Source organism: Aquarana catesbeiana, linkage group LG07 (assembly GCF_042186555.1).
Source record: "Aquarana catesbeiana isolate 2022-GZ linkage group LG07, ASM4218655v1, whole genome shotgun sequence".
In the NCBI taxonomy this organism is placed as follows: domain Eukaryota; kingdom Metazoa; phylum Chordata; class Amphibia; order Anura; family Ranidae; genus Aquarana; species Aquarana catesbeiana.
Window position 1 is genome coordinate 106,636,082 of NC_133330.1, and position 17,062 is coordinate 106,653,143.

The window sequence follows — 17,062 nt, forward strand, 5'->3', positions numbered from 1 at the left end:
CATAGCAAAAATGTCTCCCTGTGCATACATCTGCGCAGACTGGCAACTGACCGGGTAGATGAGCACGAGCCTGTCACCAATGCTGGCGCCAGATGGAATATTAAAACAGGCTGCAATTTGGAGTGCAGCTTTTATGTGTTCATTCCTGATTGCTGTGTTTGACCTCTGATCTAAACCCAGCTTGCTCCTGACCTCTGTTTGACTGCTACCTGCCCTGACTTTGGCTTGTCTCTGGATTCTGCTTCTGCTGTCTGTTCTTGCCTGATCTACCTCCCGTTGCTGACTTGGTTTGTGACCCGACTATCCTGTTGTCTGCCATCTATGCCTGATCTGCCCGACCATTATGGACCTAGGTCATCTGACCCTGCATCCTGCTCATCCAGCCTGCTACAGCTCTTCAGTCCAGCAAGGTCTTATCTGTCTCCTGCTTCCAGCTGCTTACCCACAGTCTGCCACCAGCCAAGCTCAGTGCCAGCTCATCTGCCGCCAACCGGTTCTGCTGCCACATCCACCTGCTGACTGCTGCCACCACGCAGTCTACTGGACTGATCATAGGCACTCATACCTCGCTGTGCTCCCATGGCTGCTGTCTAACCAGGAGCTCACTAACCAGGTACCTGACAGGAGGGCGGGGTGATGTCTGGAAAAAAAACAAATTGCTATTCTCTTAAAAATAAAAGCAGCACAAATTTGTATTTTTATGACACAAAAAAGCACAAGGGTAAAAACAAGCTGTTATAACTAAAAAAACATAACAGCACAAATAAGTTTTAGCAGCACAAACCAGCACAAATGCGGCACTAACCAACCAGACCCATTTCGTGTCATTTGGGTGTTGTAGGGGGGCTGAGTGACCTTTTGGTGACCTTTAATAAATCATTAATAATGCAAAAACGATAAAAGATGGAACTGAAATTTAAACAGCACAAAAAGGCACAAACGTAGCACTAACCAACGAGACCAGTTTCGTGCCATTTGGCTTTTGTAGGGGAGCTAGGTGATGTCATAGTCTGGAAAAAACAAAGGGTAATATTTTAAAAAATAAAAGCAGCACAAATGTAATTTTTTTACCGCACAAGCAAAGCACTAAAGAAACACTTGAGTTTTTATTTGTGCTGATTGTAGGAGGGCTGAGCTCCAAAAATTACTTGTAAACTTAATCAGATGTAGCTAATCGCCTTCTCGATGACATACAAAGCCATCTAGATTGTAAGCTCTAATAAGCAGGGCCCAATGATCCCTCCTGTATTGAATTGTATTGTAACTGTACTGTCTGCCCCCATGTTGTAAAGTGCAGTGCAAACTGTTGGCGCTAAATAAATCCTGAATAATAATAATTTGACTTTAAACTGTGATCAGCTCTGGTCATATTGATTAGCTCGCCATGAAAAGAACTTTCCTGGAGCATTTCAGTCCCTAGTAGTACAACTGAAGCAAACAATCAACTATAGGTGGCAAGTCACTGTCAGAAGATCTCTGAGATAAAGCTGTGGACAGACACAAGTCAGGAGATGGATACAAAGAAATTTAAAAGGCTTTATCAGTGCCTAGAAGCACAGTGAAGTCTAAGAAGTATTTGGTACAACACAAATCCTTCCTGGATCAGGACATTGCTCCAAACTGGATGAAAGAGTCGGGGAAACTGGTCAGAGAGGGTACCAAGAAGCCTACAGCTACTCTGAAGCAGTTTCAGGAATTTATGACAGTGATCATAAATTCACAACAATATCATAAATTCCCCACAAATGTGGCTTGTATGGGAGGGTTGCAAGAGAAAATCCACTGCTCAAGACCAGCCACCTGCAGTCACGATTGAGTTTTGCCAAAAGGCACCTTGAATATTCTGAGGCCACATGGAAAAAGGTGTTATGGTCAGATGAGACCTAAATTGAATTATTTGGCCTCAACACCAAACGATATTTCTGGCGGAAATCCAATACAGCTCACCATCCAAATAACACCATTACTACAGTAAAGCATGGAGGCGGTAATAGCCTGTTATGGGGGTGTTTCTCTGCAGCAGGAACTGGAGCACTTGTCAGGTTAGAAGGACATATGAATGAGGCAAAATGCCGTCAAATTCTTGGGGAAAATCTGCTGCCCTCTGCCAGAAAGTTGTCAATGGAAAGAAGGTTTACCTTCCAACATGACAATGACCCAAAGCACACAGCAAAAATTACCACACAGTGGTTGGAGAAAAGGGTGAACGTCCTTGCATGGTCTAGTCAGAGTCCAGACCTAAATCCTATTAAAAATCGGTGAAATGACTTGGTGACCATTTGTGGACTGCAGTCTTCATCAAATTTAACTGAACTTGAGCAGTTCTGCAAAGAAGCAAAAAATATTGCAAAGTCTCCAGATGTGCAAAGTTAGTCGAGACATATCCCAACAGACTACTAGCTGCAATTAAAGTGGATGTAAACCCGAAATTTTTTTTTTTTTTTTTTATGACATAATGTAGACTCTGTAGAGTATAAGATTTCCTGTCATTTGAGCCTAGTCTTGCCACACAGTTAATCCAGCCTGAGCAATCCTCTTTTATTGTTCAGTGAGATAAATCTTGACAAACCGAGAAAAACTTTGTCAAATCCTCCCCCTTGCTGTGAGTGACAGGTGATTTACATATCTTGTGCACTAGCCTAAGAGACCTGCATTATTTTTTAATTCCCTCCCACTCCTTTCTTCAGTAGCTCTGCAAGGATTGGCTGTTCCACACCTCCGCATGATTTGGCTGAAGTCATGTGGTTACTTTCCTGACTTTTCACTGGATGTTAGAGATCATAGCAGAAGTTCAGTGTAAGAAATATACACTGGAGAAAATGCATATTGACAAGGGGAGTGTAGAGGTGGGCGGGAAGTCTTTTGACATAACGACTCCACCCACCAGGCTCCAGACAACAGACCCACCCACAGAATCTGCAGTTTTTCAGCTCTCATAACAGACAGAGGGGGAGACATTTAACAGGTAAAGATACATGCAGGAGGCATGTATATCCTTATAGATAACCCCTATGGCAATAGTTTAGAAAGGATGACATTGGGTTTACATCCACTTTAAAGCAAAAGGTGGTTCAACAAAATACTGACATAAGGGGGTGATCCTATTTCCAACTCACTGATTCTGTTTTTATTAATTTTTTTCTGACATGTTGTAGAGCTGCACAATTAATCGTTAACCACTTCAGCCCTGGAAGAATTTACCCCCTTCCTGACCAGGCCATTTTTTGAGAGATGGCACTGGGTCTCTTTAACTGATAATTGCGCGGTCGTGCGGTGCTGTACCCAATCAAAATATACGTCCTTTTTTTCCCCCCCACAAATAGAGCTTTCTTTTGGTGGTATTTGATCACTTTTGCGGTTTTTATCTTTTGTGTTATAAACAAAAGTAGAGTGACCATTTTGAAAGACACAATCTTTTTTACTTTTTGCTATAATAAATATCCCAATTTTTTTTTTAAAACATTTTTTTTTTTCCCCTCAGTTTAGGCCGATATGTATTCGTCAACATATATTTTTGGTAAAAACGCATTGTTAAATGGTTTGTGCAAAAGTTATAGCGTCTACAAAATAGAGGATAGATTTTTTTTTTTTAACTAGTAATGATGGTGATCAGCGATTTTTTTTTTTTTTTTTTTTTTTTTTTTTTTTTTATCGGGACTGCAAATCGGACACTTTTGACACATTTTTGGGACCAGTGATATTTATAGAGCGATCAGTGCTATAAAAATGCACTGATTACTGTATAAATGTCACTGGCAGGGAAGGGGTTAAAACTAGGGGGCGATCAAGAGGTTAACCAGGTTACCAAGGTGTGTTCTAACTGGGGGGGAGGTCGGACTGACTAGGGGAGGAGAGAGATCAGTGTTCCTACTTAGTAGGAACACACGATCTGTCTCCTCTCCCTTGAGAGAACCAGGATTTGTGTGTTTACACACACACAGATCCCGGTCCCGCTCTGTCAGGAGCGATCGCGCCCGCCGGGCACTCACATCGGCTCTGGGGACACGCTTCGGGCATGCCGCCGGAGGCGTCTTAAAGAGTCAATGTACAGCTACGACGGCTCGCGCAGGGGAGCCCATCTGCTGCAGTATAATTGCAGCGGCTGGTCTGGAAGCGGTAAAGAATCGAGATCGCTATTCTAACCCCCTCGCGATCTTGACACATCATTTTTCCAATTCAGTACAGAGAGTTCTCTGCCCACAGCTGTCAAAAAAGCCCCAAAAAACTAGGCAGCCTGTCAAGTTGATCACCACATCGCTTAGGCAGAGATAAAGAGAAACATTGTAACACTTAGTCCTTTTAGATCAAAGGAATGAACTTCGGTCTGTAAATGAGATCAGTTTAACCACTTAGAGAAGTCCAGCCAAAGCTCCTTTGGCTACTTCTCCTATGGATCACAGGAGTGCAATTCGATTTGTACTCCTGTGACCCATTTTCAGCAGAGCGGACTTCTGCTGATGTTACGGATGTCAGTCCAGGCACCACGTCATCCCGACCAGAGTCTGGATCCGCCAGGTGCCTGGACTGACATCCGTGTAAGCCTCTCAGTGAGCCGCTGAGAGCCTGAGATGGCTGCCCTGCCCCCTCCACAGCTCAACGCTGACAGTCTGCAGCTCTCTGCTCACGGAGCTCTGAAAACTGAGTGATCGGCGATGTTCGATCGCTCATTTCTCAGTACAGAGGCGCCAGGGGACAGATGCTGCATCCACCTAGGTAAGTATGATTGGGAAAATAAAAATCCCATGCTTCTCTCTTAAAAACTAAACCTTTTTCAGACACTTGTAAGCAACAAGTTAAAAATCAGTATTTTTTGCTAGAAAATTGCTTAGAATACCCAAAATAAATAAATATATATATATATATATATATATATATATATATATATATATATATATATATATATATATATATATGAATGAGAGAGATATCTCTCTATATATAGAGAGATATATATCTCTCTATATATAGAGAGATATATCGCTAGATATATTACACCCTAGACCCTGACGGTTGTTGCAATATTTTATGTCACACTGTATTTGTGCAGCGGTCTTTCAAACGCAATTTAAAAAAACTAAACAGTAAAGTTAGCCCAATTTTTTGTATAATGTGAAAGATGTTATGCCGTGAGAATCAGAATCTTTAAGCCTATTTCTAACACTTGACGTTTACAAATTAAAATCCGTATTTTTTGCTAGAAAATGACATAGAGCTTCCAAACATATATATTTTTTTAGCAGAAAATCTAGAGAATAAAATGGCGATTGTTGCAATATTTTATGTCACACGGTATTGTGCAGCGGTGTTTTAAACGCAACTTTTAGGGAAAAAAGACACTTTCGTGAATTAAAAAAAACGAAAAAGTAAAGTTAGCCCAGTTTTTTTGGATAATGTGAAAGATGATGTTGCGCCGAGTAAATAGATACCAAACATGTCATGCTTTATAATTGCACGCACTCGTGGAATGGCGATAAACTACGGTACTTAATCTCCATAGGTGACGCTTTACATTTTTTTTTTTTTTACGGTTACCAGGTTAGAGTTACAGAGGAAGTCTAGTGCTAGAATTATTGCTCTCGCTCTGACGATCGCGGCGATACCTTACGTGTGATTTGAACATTGTTTAAATATGCGGGCGTGACTTCCGTATGCGTTTTCTTTGCTGCTTGAGCTCGCGGGGACGGGGGCGCTTTAAAAAAATTATTATTATATAATTATTATACTTTTTTTTTTTTTCTTTATTTTATTTATTTTTACATTAAATTAAATTGTGTTTAAAAAAATAAATAATTTGATCAGTTTTATTGCTGTCACAAGGAATGTAAACATCCCTTGTAACAGTAATAGGTGGTGACAGGTACTCTTTATGGAGGGATCTGGGGTCTAAAAGACCCCAAATCCCTCCTTTACACTTCAAAGTATTCAGATTGGCAATTTCGGCGATTCTGAATACTGTATATTTTTTTTAAACCAGCGCCATTGGCATCCGAGTAAACAGGAAGTGACTTCGCTTCCGTGTTTACATTCAGGAGACTGGAACGAAGCAGGATTTAGCAGAGCTGCCAGGGGCTTTATGTTTTGCAATTGACGCGATAATAGATTCTATTCTTCAGACCTCTTGCCTTACGCTTGGGTTGGTGCATATGCGTAGAATCTTATGGTTGAAAAATTGGTCAGCCGAAGCACCATGCAAAAAACTCTTGGCTGGTTTTCCTTTTTGCGGTGAAAGGCTGTTTGGGGATGATTTGGACTAATATATCCAAAAAATATCAAGTGGAAAAAATACCCTTTTGCCAGTTAAGAAAAGGAGTAAACGTCCCTCATTTAAACGAGTTCCTTCTCCAGGGCCAGGGGCATCAGCCTCTAGTCAGTGGCGACGGCCTCCACCGTCAGGTTCAAGAGGTAAACCTCAGGGTCAACCCCGGGACAAAAGAAGTCCCGGGGGAGGAAACCTACAAGATAGAACACTAAAGCCTCTTTATGAAGGGGCGCTCCCGCTCGCTCAAGTGGTGGGAAGACTTCTTCAATTCTCAAGGGTCTGGCAGGAAGGGTTTCGAGGCAGATGGGTGGTCTCCACAATAGCTCTAGGTTACAAACTAGAGTTCCGAGAATCTCCGTCTCCTCGTTTCCTCAGGTCAAACGTCTCCAGAGAAAAAGTCTCTTTCAAGCATTCGACAGACTATTGTCTCAAAAAGTCATGGCGGCCCCCATGAAAGAGCAGGGGTTGGGGTTTTATTCAAACCTTTTCACGGTGCCAAAACCAAATGGAGATGTCAGACCCATTTTAGATCTCAAGAATCTAAACCGATTCCTGAATATCCGCTCTTTTCGCATGGAATCAATCCGATCTGTTATCTCCATCCTACAAGGAGGAGAACTTCTGGCGTCAATCGACATCAAGGATGCATAGCTGCATGTGCCTATTTTCCCCGCTCACCAGAAATATCTGCGTTTCAAAGTAAAAAAACTCAATTTTCAGTTTGTAGCCTTGCCTTTCGGTCTAGCTACTGCACCTCGGGTGTTTACAAAACTTCTGGCCCTTCCTCTTGCCAGATTAAGGACTCGTGGTATAACCATTATAGCATGCCTAGACAACCTGCTCTTGATAGACCGGTCGGTAGCCCACTTAGACCAAAGCATGGTCACCACAGTCAACTACCTTGAATACCTAGATTGGGCCCTCAACGTAGAGAAATATTCTTTAAAACCATTAAGAAGACTAGAGTACTTGGATCTGGTCATAGATACAGCCCAGAAGTGGGTGTTTTTACCCCAGGCAAAGATCAGCACCATAAAGGAGCTGGTTCAGGTGGTCAGGGCAAAGAAGGGTCCTTCTATACGCCTTTGCATGAGGTTGTTGGGAAAGATGGTGGCTTCATTCGAAGCGGTTCCGTATGCTCAGTTTCATTCGAGACTGCTGCAAAACAGTATCCTATCTGCTTGGAACAAGAAGGTCCAAGCGCTATATTTTCCAATGCGTCTGTCGCCAAAGGTGCGCCAGAGCCTCAGTTGGTGGAGGATATTCAAGAATCTGCAGAAGGGGAAATCCTTCTTACCAGGTTGGGGAGCAGTCCTGGAGGAAGCGACTGTCCAAGGGCCGAAGGGACCTTGCCCATCAACATTCTAGAGGTTCGGGCAGCACACCTAGCCCTAAGGGCCTGGACATTCAGGTTGCGGAATTGTCCTGTCAGAATTCAATCCGACAATGCCACAGCAGTGGCTTATATCAGTCACCAAGGGGGCACTAGAAGTCATGCAGTCCAGGGAGAGGTAAACCATATCCTAGCCTGGGCAGAAAAACATGTGCAATGCATATCGGCAATCTTCATTCCAGGGATAGAGAATTGGCAGGCAGACTACTTGAGTCGCCAGCAGTTGTTCCCGGGGGAATGGTCCCTTCACCCCGATGTCTTCCTGGCTGTATGCCAAAGATGGGGGATCGCGGATGTAGATCTGTTTGCGTCCAGGTTCAACAGCAAAGTCGACAACTTTGTGTCAATAACAAGGGATCCACTTGCATGCGGAACAGATGCGTTGGTGAACCCGTGGGATCAGTTCTCGCTGATTTATGCATTCCTTCCTATTCTGCTGCTTCCACAACATCTTCGCAGAATTAAGCAGGAAGGTAAGTCGGCGGTGCTTGTGGCCCAGAAGATCTTGGTATGCAGAGATCGTAAAGATGGCGGTAGGGGACCCATGGACCCAATCACCACATCCAGACCTGCTTTCGCAGGGACCAGTGTTCCATCCTACCTTACAAACTCCAAATTTAATGGTTTAGCTATTGAAACACACATTCTGAGGAATCGTGGGCTTTCAGGCTCAGTGATATCTACATTGATGCAAGGAAGCCAGCTTCCAGAATCCTTTATTATAGAGTCTGGAAGGCATATGTTTCCTGGTGTGAATCCAGGGGTTGGCATCCCAGAAAGTATGTCATTAAGTAGAATCCTTGCCCTTCCTGCAAATGGGGTTAGAGAAACTGGCCTTGAGTACTATCAAAGGCCAGATCTCGGCCTTATCGGTATCGTTAAAACGATCACTTGCTTCGCATTCTTTGGTCCGTAGCTTTATACAGGGGCTAACGTGGCTTAATCCACCAGTTAGATCACCCCTGAACCCTTGGGACTTTTATTTAGTTCTGTTGGCATTACAGAAACGACCTTTTGAGCCGATACGATATATTCCCTTTGGTCCTTTTGACAAAGAAGCTAGTTTTTTCTGGTAGCCATATCTTCTGCAAGAAGGCTATCAGAATTGGCTGCTCTGTCTTGTAGAGAACCATATTTTAATTATTTACGAAGAAAGGGTAGTATTGCGTCCTCATCCTAGCTTACTGCCAAAGGTGGCTTTAGGTTTTCATCTAAACCAGGATTTTGTTCTACCTTCATTTTTTCCAGAACCCTGTTCTACGGAAGAAAAGTCACTACATTCTCTGGATGTAGTGAGTGCAGTCAAAATGTATTTGGAGGCGACTGCTCAGATTCAGAAAATGGATGTTTTGTTTGTGTTCCTAGAAAAGGACAGGCAGCGTTGAAATCTACTATTGCTAAGTGGTTTCGGCAAGTAATTATTCAAGCTTATGGTTTGAAGAGGAAAGTTCCACCTTTTCAAATCAAAGTGCACTCCACCAGAGCTGTTAGTGCCTCGTGGGCAGTGCATCACCAAGCCTCCATGGCTCAAATCTGCAAGGACGCAACTTGATTTTCAGTCCATACATTCACTAGATTCTATCAGGTGGATGTAAGAAGGCATGAGGATATCGCCTTTGGGCGCAGTGTGCTGCAGGCAGCAGTATAGGTCCTCAGGTCTGATTGCACCCTATTTTTGTTTGCGTCTCCTTCCCCTCAGATAGCATTGCTCTGGGACATTCCATACAGTAATTACTGTGGCTCTGTGTCCCGTGATGTACATCACAGGACGCAGAGGTCCCACCCTTCTTTTTGGTTACACGTGTATTGCTTTGCTACAAAACTGAGGTACTCCCAGTAAGGGGAGGGGTTATATAGGGAGTGAACTTGCTGTCTAGGGTGTGCCAGTGTCCATCACCTAAAGGTGCCTATATAACCCATACAGTAATTACACTAATTACTGTGGCTCTGTGTCTCTTGATGTACTCCAAGAAAAGGATTTTACAGGTAAGCTTTTATAAAAATCCTATTTTTGCTGGGTGCTTGGTCCTCTTTCTTGTGCTGAACTTTGGGTTTTCAGACTGAATGTGGCTTTGAGTTTTCAGGCTGAACCTGCCCCCTACTCCCTTAACATCCATTGAAAAAAGCCTGTGGATTGTTTACACTGAATGGAATGACCCCTGAAAGCGGGAGGGAATCCCGTCTTTTTTTTTTTTTTTTTTTACCCTCCCTCATTTGAGATTGTGTTACAGTGTAAACAATGCAAGGATTTTTCTCAGAGGATTAAAGGGTAGGAAGGGAGCAATTCCCTATAGGACTGTCTTTAATTCTGTTCAGTCTGAAGACCCAAAGCTATTAACCTCTTCTGTGCTAGAACTTGGGCATTAGGAACGGGGCCTGGCACCCTGCAGAGATGATTTTCTATGTAAAGCAGCAGCCTGCGCTTGCGCTATATGGGGACATACTTTATTACAGGTAAGTGATGTGGCTACAGAGCAGAGTTAGAACCTCTGTCGGATGTTTATCTGTGTGCTGGTTTGTGAGATTGGTGACATTGCAATAAACATAAACACCTTACAGGTTCTTGCCCTTCTTCACTCTAGAGTCTAGACAAAACTGAATGTACAGTACATCTGGAAAGTATTCACGGCGTTTCACTTTTTCCACATTTTATGTTACAGCCTTATTCCAAAATGGATTAAATTTTTTTTTTTCCTCAAATTCTACAAACAGTACCCCATAATGACAACATGAAGTATTTTGAAATCCTTTGCAAATTTATTAAGAATAAAAAACTAGAAAAATCACATGTACATAAGTATTCACAGCCTTTGCTCAATACTTTTTTTTTTTTTTAATCTTTCATTATACAACACAATACAAAAATGTATAAAACATTTCCATCCATTATCCCCAACCAGCTAAATCACTCACATAAAAAAAAATGTAATTTCCAATATTTGCATTCACCAGACTATACTTCAACCATTATTCAGAACCCTCCATCACATTATTACACCCTTTATTTCTTTCACATTATTAAATTTACTCAGCATCATTAATATACTCAGCTGACTGCTCAGACAAGTTAGAGACTATCCACCAGTGCCAGATTTTCACAATTTTTTTTAGGATGACTCCTATGTTTATATGTCCATTCCTCGTGTGTCAGATATGGTGCAGAAACAAAGGGCAGGAGGTAGGGAGCGGCCGCAGTTAGCTGCTTCTGTCGGCCAGTATCTCAATACCCCATGCAAGGGAGAATACGCCCCTGGGGGGGGGGGGGGGGGGGACTATTGCGGTACTAGGTATAGTCAAGTATTCAGTACAGACAGATAAAGAAGGAGATAATAATATAAAAAAAATTTCATTTCAATAGAAAATATGATTAAAAGATTATAACAGTGTCACATACAGTTGTAATTAAAAACGGAAGCAGTAAATACAACCAATTGGATTACAACCCATAGTGATAGTGGACACAAATAGAGCTTGGATTCTCGACCGGTTTCGCGGTTTTCACCGCTTCCTCAGGAGAGCAATATCTGTGGTACAACATACAATAATTATAGTACATACATAACACGAGAAAGACATTTGTCGATGCAGCAAAATCGTTAAACAATACATTAAACATAATGTATTGTTTAACGATTTTGCTGCATCGACAAATGTCTTTCTCGTGTTATGTATGTACTATAATTATTGTATGTTGTACCACAGATATTGCTCTCCTGAGGAAGCGGTGAAAACCGCGAAACCGGTCGAGAATCCAAGCTCTATTTGTGTCCACTATCACTATGGGTTGTAATCCAATTGGTTGTATTTACTGCTTCCGTTTTTAATTACAACTGTATGTGACACTGTTATAATCTTTTAATCATATTTTCTATTGAAATGAAATTTTTTTTATATTATTATCTCCTTCTTTATCTGTCTGTACTGAATACTTGACTATACCTAGTACCGCAATAGTCGTCCCGTCCCCCCCCCCGGGGGCGTATTCTCCCTTGCATGGGGTATTGAGATACTGGCCGACAGAAGCAGCTAACTGCGGCCGCTCCCTACCTCCTGCCCTTTGTTTCTGCACTAGATATTTGGGATGATGGTACTTTTACTTGGTATTTCAACTTTTCTGATCTAGACGCTCTTTCTTCATAGTGTGTCAGATTAAGATTAAGCACTTTCATCCATTGATCTATCGTTGGGTAATTTGATATCCATTTTTGTAATATAAGTTTACGAGCCATATACATAGTTCTCGGCCACATAACATGCATTTTAGCTGGGAGAGTATCTTCCGGTACAATCCCTAACAATGCTATTTTTGGACAGAGTGCACCTGTGTAGTGCACAAGGTATTTAAAGTATCAAATACATGCTCACAGTAGCGATGCAGTTTAGGGCATCGCCACAGCATATGTATAAGTGTACCTGTATCGGTTTTACACCTTGGACAATTTGGTGGAATTGCTTTCCCCCAGGAGTGCAACTTTAAAAGACTATAATGTACTCTATGAATGATAAATAACTGAGTAAGCTGTAACCATGTGACATTTTTATCATTTTCTTCACACAAATAGAGCTTTCTTTCGGTGGTATTTAATCACTCCTGGTTTAATTTTTTGCTAAAAAAAAAAATGTTGAAAAAAAAGTGGTTTTCTTAGCTTCTGTCGGTAAATTTTGTAAATAAGTAATTTTTCTCTTTCACTGTTGGGCGCTGTTGAGGCTGCACTGATGAGGTGGCATGTATGGGCACTGATTAGGTGGTACTGATGAGGAGGCACAAATATACCGTACTTATGGGTACTAATAGGTGGCACTGATGGGCACAGATAGGCGGCACTGATGGGCATGATGGGTGGTATTGATGGACAGCAGTGATGAGAACTGATAGGCAGCATTGATAGCCAGCACTGACTGGCATCACTGGCCACTGATTGCTGGCATTTGTGGGCACAGATTGGTGCCCATGTGGGCACTGGTTGGCAACGATTGCTGGTACTGGTGGGCACTTAATTGTAATCAGGGCACTGATGATCAGAGCCCTGATTGCATCCCAAGATGTCCTCTGTGAGGAGATGCCGCTGATCGGCTCTCCTCTCCTCACACTCTGTCAGTGTGAGGCGAGGAGCGCCGATTACTGGCATCTCCGTGTTTACATGTGACCGGCTGTGATTGGACAAAGCCGATCACTGGGTAAAGGGCGGCGGCTCTTTACACAGATCGGGGTCACACTGTGTCCTAGCAACACTGCTGGGCCGCGTGAGAGCGGTCGTTCTGGGAGGCCGTCATATGGCGTCCACCCAGAACGAGAGCCGGTGCCCCCAGCTGTCATTTGACGGTGAGCAGGTGGCAAGTGGCTAATGCCAGCCTTTTTTCCATAACTCAAAGTTCTCAAGCCTCGCCACCTCAGGCAATTGCAGATTATTTCATATAGGCATATATTGAGTATAACCCTCATAGTGAGTATCTTGTTGGAATAGTAGTCTATATTTTATGCATTGGATAAAATCTGGGGTATCTACGCTTACTGTAAAAATGATAAGCTACTACTATTAAAGTGGAGTTCCTCCCAAAAGTGGAACTTCTGCTCATTTGTGTCCTCTCCCCCTCCGGTGCCGCAATTGGCACCTTTCGGGGGCGAGGGGGAACAGGATACCTGTCTTTGACAGGTATCCTGTTCCCACTTCCGGGAGTCTGCGCTGCGGCCCGTGACGTGACTGCGGGGCTCCCTCCTCCTCCTCCCCTTCACCAGGCCAGTAGGAGAGAGGAGCCAGGGCCTCGCGCAGTAGGATTCCCAGCGTGAAGCCGTAAGGCTACACTGCCGGGTTCCCTTACCCGCAATGGTGACAGCAGCACCCAACAGCTGATGGAAACATCAGCTGAGGTGCCAACATCGCTGGACTCCAGGACAGGTAAGTGGCCTATTACTAAAAGCCAGCAGCTGCAGTATGATTTTTTATTTTTTTTTTTGGGGGGGCGGACCTCTGTTTTAACTGCACCGGTGAATCTATCGGGAATTGAGAAAATATAATTTGCTAGATTGCTCTATTACCCAGATTTTCAAACAGAACCTGCAAAATAAGAAAAGCGTTGGTGCACAGCCATTTTCAGATCTATCCAGAGATGTTCAATCGGGTTCAAGTCTGGGCTCTGGCTGGGCCACTCAAGGACATTCACAGTTGTCCTGTAGCCACTCCTTTGTTATTTTGGCTGTGTGCTTAGAGTCGTCCTGTAGGAGGATGAACCTTTGCCCCAGTCTGAGGCCCAGAGCGCTCTGGAGCAGGTTCTTATCAAGGATGTCTCTGTACGTTGCATTCATCTTTCCCTCAATCCTCACTAGTATCCCAGTTCCTGCCCCTGCCACCACCATGCTTCACTGTAGGGATGTATTGGCCAGGTTATGAGCGGTGCCTGGTTTCCTCCAGACGTGATGCTTGCCATTCGGGCCAAAGAGTTCTTTGTTTCAGACCAGAGAATTTTGTTTCTCATGGTCTGAGAGTCCTCCAGGTACCTTTTAGCAAACTCCAGGCGGGTTGCCACACGAGATGACATCTCATATTGAGACCGTGGGGAATCCTCATAGCGCTGACAACCAACACAATACCCGAGGCTGGGTTAGAAGCCTAAGGCACGTTGGATCTCCGTAAAAAGAGATCTAAGGAGCTGGTAAGCGGCAGCATTTTTCGTGGTGGAGGCACTTTTTATACTGCACCCCTACACTTATCACCTCCAGTGTTTGAATTGCATGTCACTGATTATAGAAGAACATTGAGTCACCCCCCCGGATGACGATTTATATTAGTGGACTTTTTATTCTGTTTATTGGAGTGGACTTTATCATTTACAATAATTCATTTCATTTAAAAAAAATTTTTTTTTCTTTTTCAATTTTTGGTATATATTTTTTCACTGTTTGTTTTTGGGCACTTATCACTGGTGTTAGTGAATGTCTATGTGATATTATATACAGGCACAACTGTATATCCACAGAACTTGCAAAGGTTTTGGGAGAGGATTTCAAATTGATTTATAGCGCAGCTTAATATTTGGTATGTTATTTTGAATGTGTGTGTCTTGCATTTATTAGTTGCAGCTAGTTCTTAGTATCTAAGTTGAATTTTACATAGTATTATTATTTTTGGGATAGCGCAGTACCTACATCTCTTGAATTATGCCAAATAGCATGCCAAATCTGCTGCAATGGCACCGCCCGAATCGATGTGACTCCGTGGTACAGCACTGATTCCCAAAAGTAGTTTCTGTACTACTTTTGGTGACCTCGGGGTGTGATTTCCATAGACATCTGTGCAGCAACCCGCACAAATGTCTCTGAAATCACCCCCGAAGTCGGGACTGACATGCGGGAATGAAATTGTGCGAGTTCAGCTGAACTCACACTATTCAATTCCTGCTGTCAGTGTGATCCTGGGCTCAATGCTTCAGAAATTTTTCTGTACCTATCCCCAGATCTGTGCCTCGATGCAATCCTGTCTTGGAGGTCTATAGACAATTCCTTGGACTTCCTGGCTTGGTTTTTGCTCTGACATGCACTATTTATATAGACAGGTATGTGCCTTTCCAAATTATGTCCAATCAACTGAATTTACCACAAGTGGACTCCAATCAAGTTGTAGAAACATCTAAAGGATGATTAATGGAAACAGGATGCACCAATTTTGGCTCAATTTTGAGTGTCATAGCAAAGGCTGTGAATACTTATGTAGATGTGTTTTTCTTTTTTTTATATTTAATACATTTGCAAATATTTCAAACAGACTTCTTTCATGTTATTGTTATGGGGTATTGTTTGTAGAATTTTGAGGAAAACAATGAATTTAATCCATTTTGGAATAAGGCTGTAACATAACAAAATGTGGAAAAAGTGAAGCGCTGTGAATACTTTCCAGATGCACTGTAACTTGGCTGAGGTTTCATGTTTTAGAAGGTTAGACATGTTAGGAACCTCTCTTTTTTTTGTAAGCTCAGAGCTATGAATTGGTGGACCACTGTCATCTGCAATGCTGCGTTATGGCCATGTGCATATATTTATATATTGGAAAATATACCTTCTTTTATTTGGTAAATTAACACAAGTTTTTTTTGTTTGTTTTTTTTGTTTATTTTTTGTAGCTTTTGTTATCTACAACTTCCTAAGCCTTTGCTATGAATATCTTGGTGGAGAAAGCAATATCATGTCTGAAATTCGAGGGAAACCAATTGAGTAAGTATTTATCCACTTGCCTACTGGGCACTTTTACCCCCTTCCTGCCCAGGCCAATTTTCAGCTTTCAGCGCTGCCGCACTTTGACACTTACGAGGTCATGCAACACTGTAACCATATGAAATTTTTATAATTTTTTCACACAAATAGAGCTTTCATTTGGTGGTTTTTAATCACCACTGTTTTTTTTATTCTTGTTAAACAAACTAAAAAGACCGAAAATTTTGAAGGGGAAAAAAAAAAGATTTTTAATATCTTTATAAAATTTTGCAAACGGGTTATTTTTCTTATTCATTGATGGGCACTGATGAGACGGCACTGAGAGGCACCGGTAGCCAGCACTTATGGGACTGCACTGTTAATCAGAACACTGATAATCAGTGCTGGTGTTCCTTTAACACAAACCAATTATCTGCTCTCTTCTTCTCTCCTCCGGATTGTATTTACATCCGTGATCAGCTGTCATTGGACACAGCTGATCATGTGGAAAAGAGCCATTGTGATTGGCCCTATCTGTGATCAGTTGAGTCCGAAATCCGAAGGACTCAGCGATCACAGAGCGCACTGTACGATCACAGGAGGAAGTCCATGGACGCACTCCCGGCAGAGTAAGCCCGCACTGTAGCCGTATTTCGGCTATAGCGCGGGCTGAAACTGGTTAATTTGGATAGGTAGCGGAGTGTTTAATTCCTGAAATTTTTGGTCTGAGACATATGAGCAGTTCCTTTACTGACAGATTGTGAGAAAAATGGTCAGCCCTCACTTACACTGGAGACCATAATATGGAAGACTTCAAAAGGTGGAACACTTCTTTTAAAGTGAACCTGTACTTGGAGGTTCTTCAGTCTGAAAAAAATGTTAAGTCATCAGTTGCAGCCGTGGACTAAAGTTTTGCAAATGACACAAATATACATTTTTACAAAGTCTGCTGCTTCAGTGTTTTTAGATCTTTTTGTCAGATGTTACTATGGTATACTGAAGTATAATTACAAGCATTTCATAAGTGTCAAAGGTTTTTATTGACAATTTGTTTGTAAACCATCAATTTTTTTAAATAAAAATAACAAACATGCCTATACTTACCTGCTCTGTGCAGTGGTTTTGCACAGAGCACCCCCGATCCTCTTCTCCTGGGGTCCCTTGCCGACGCTCCAAGCCCCCCCTCTTCATCGGCACCTGTGCGGGTTCGCTCCAGAGCACTGCT

At 42.5% G+C, this 17,062-nt stretch overlaps 1 protein-coding gene across 4 annotated transcripts in view; it reads left to right on the forward strand.

The window, feature by feature from the left end:
* The window catches only part of TMEM184B (transmembrane protein 184B), a 315,991-nt gene that overhangs the window by 173,609 nt on the left and 125,320 nt on the right, over window positions 1–17,062 (forward strand). For all 4 annotated transcript variants that reach the window (XM_073592592.1, XM_073592591.1, XM_073592589.1 and 1 more), the window contains one exon: window positions 15,768–15,858. In XM_073592592.1, coding sequence (XP_073448693.1) covers window positions 15,768–15,858 — 91 coding nt within the window. The remainder of the gene's footprint in view (window positions 1–15,767; window positions 15,859–17,062) is intronic.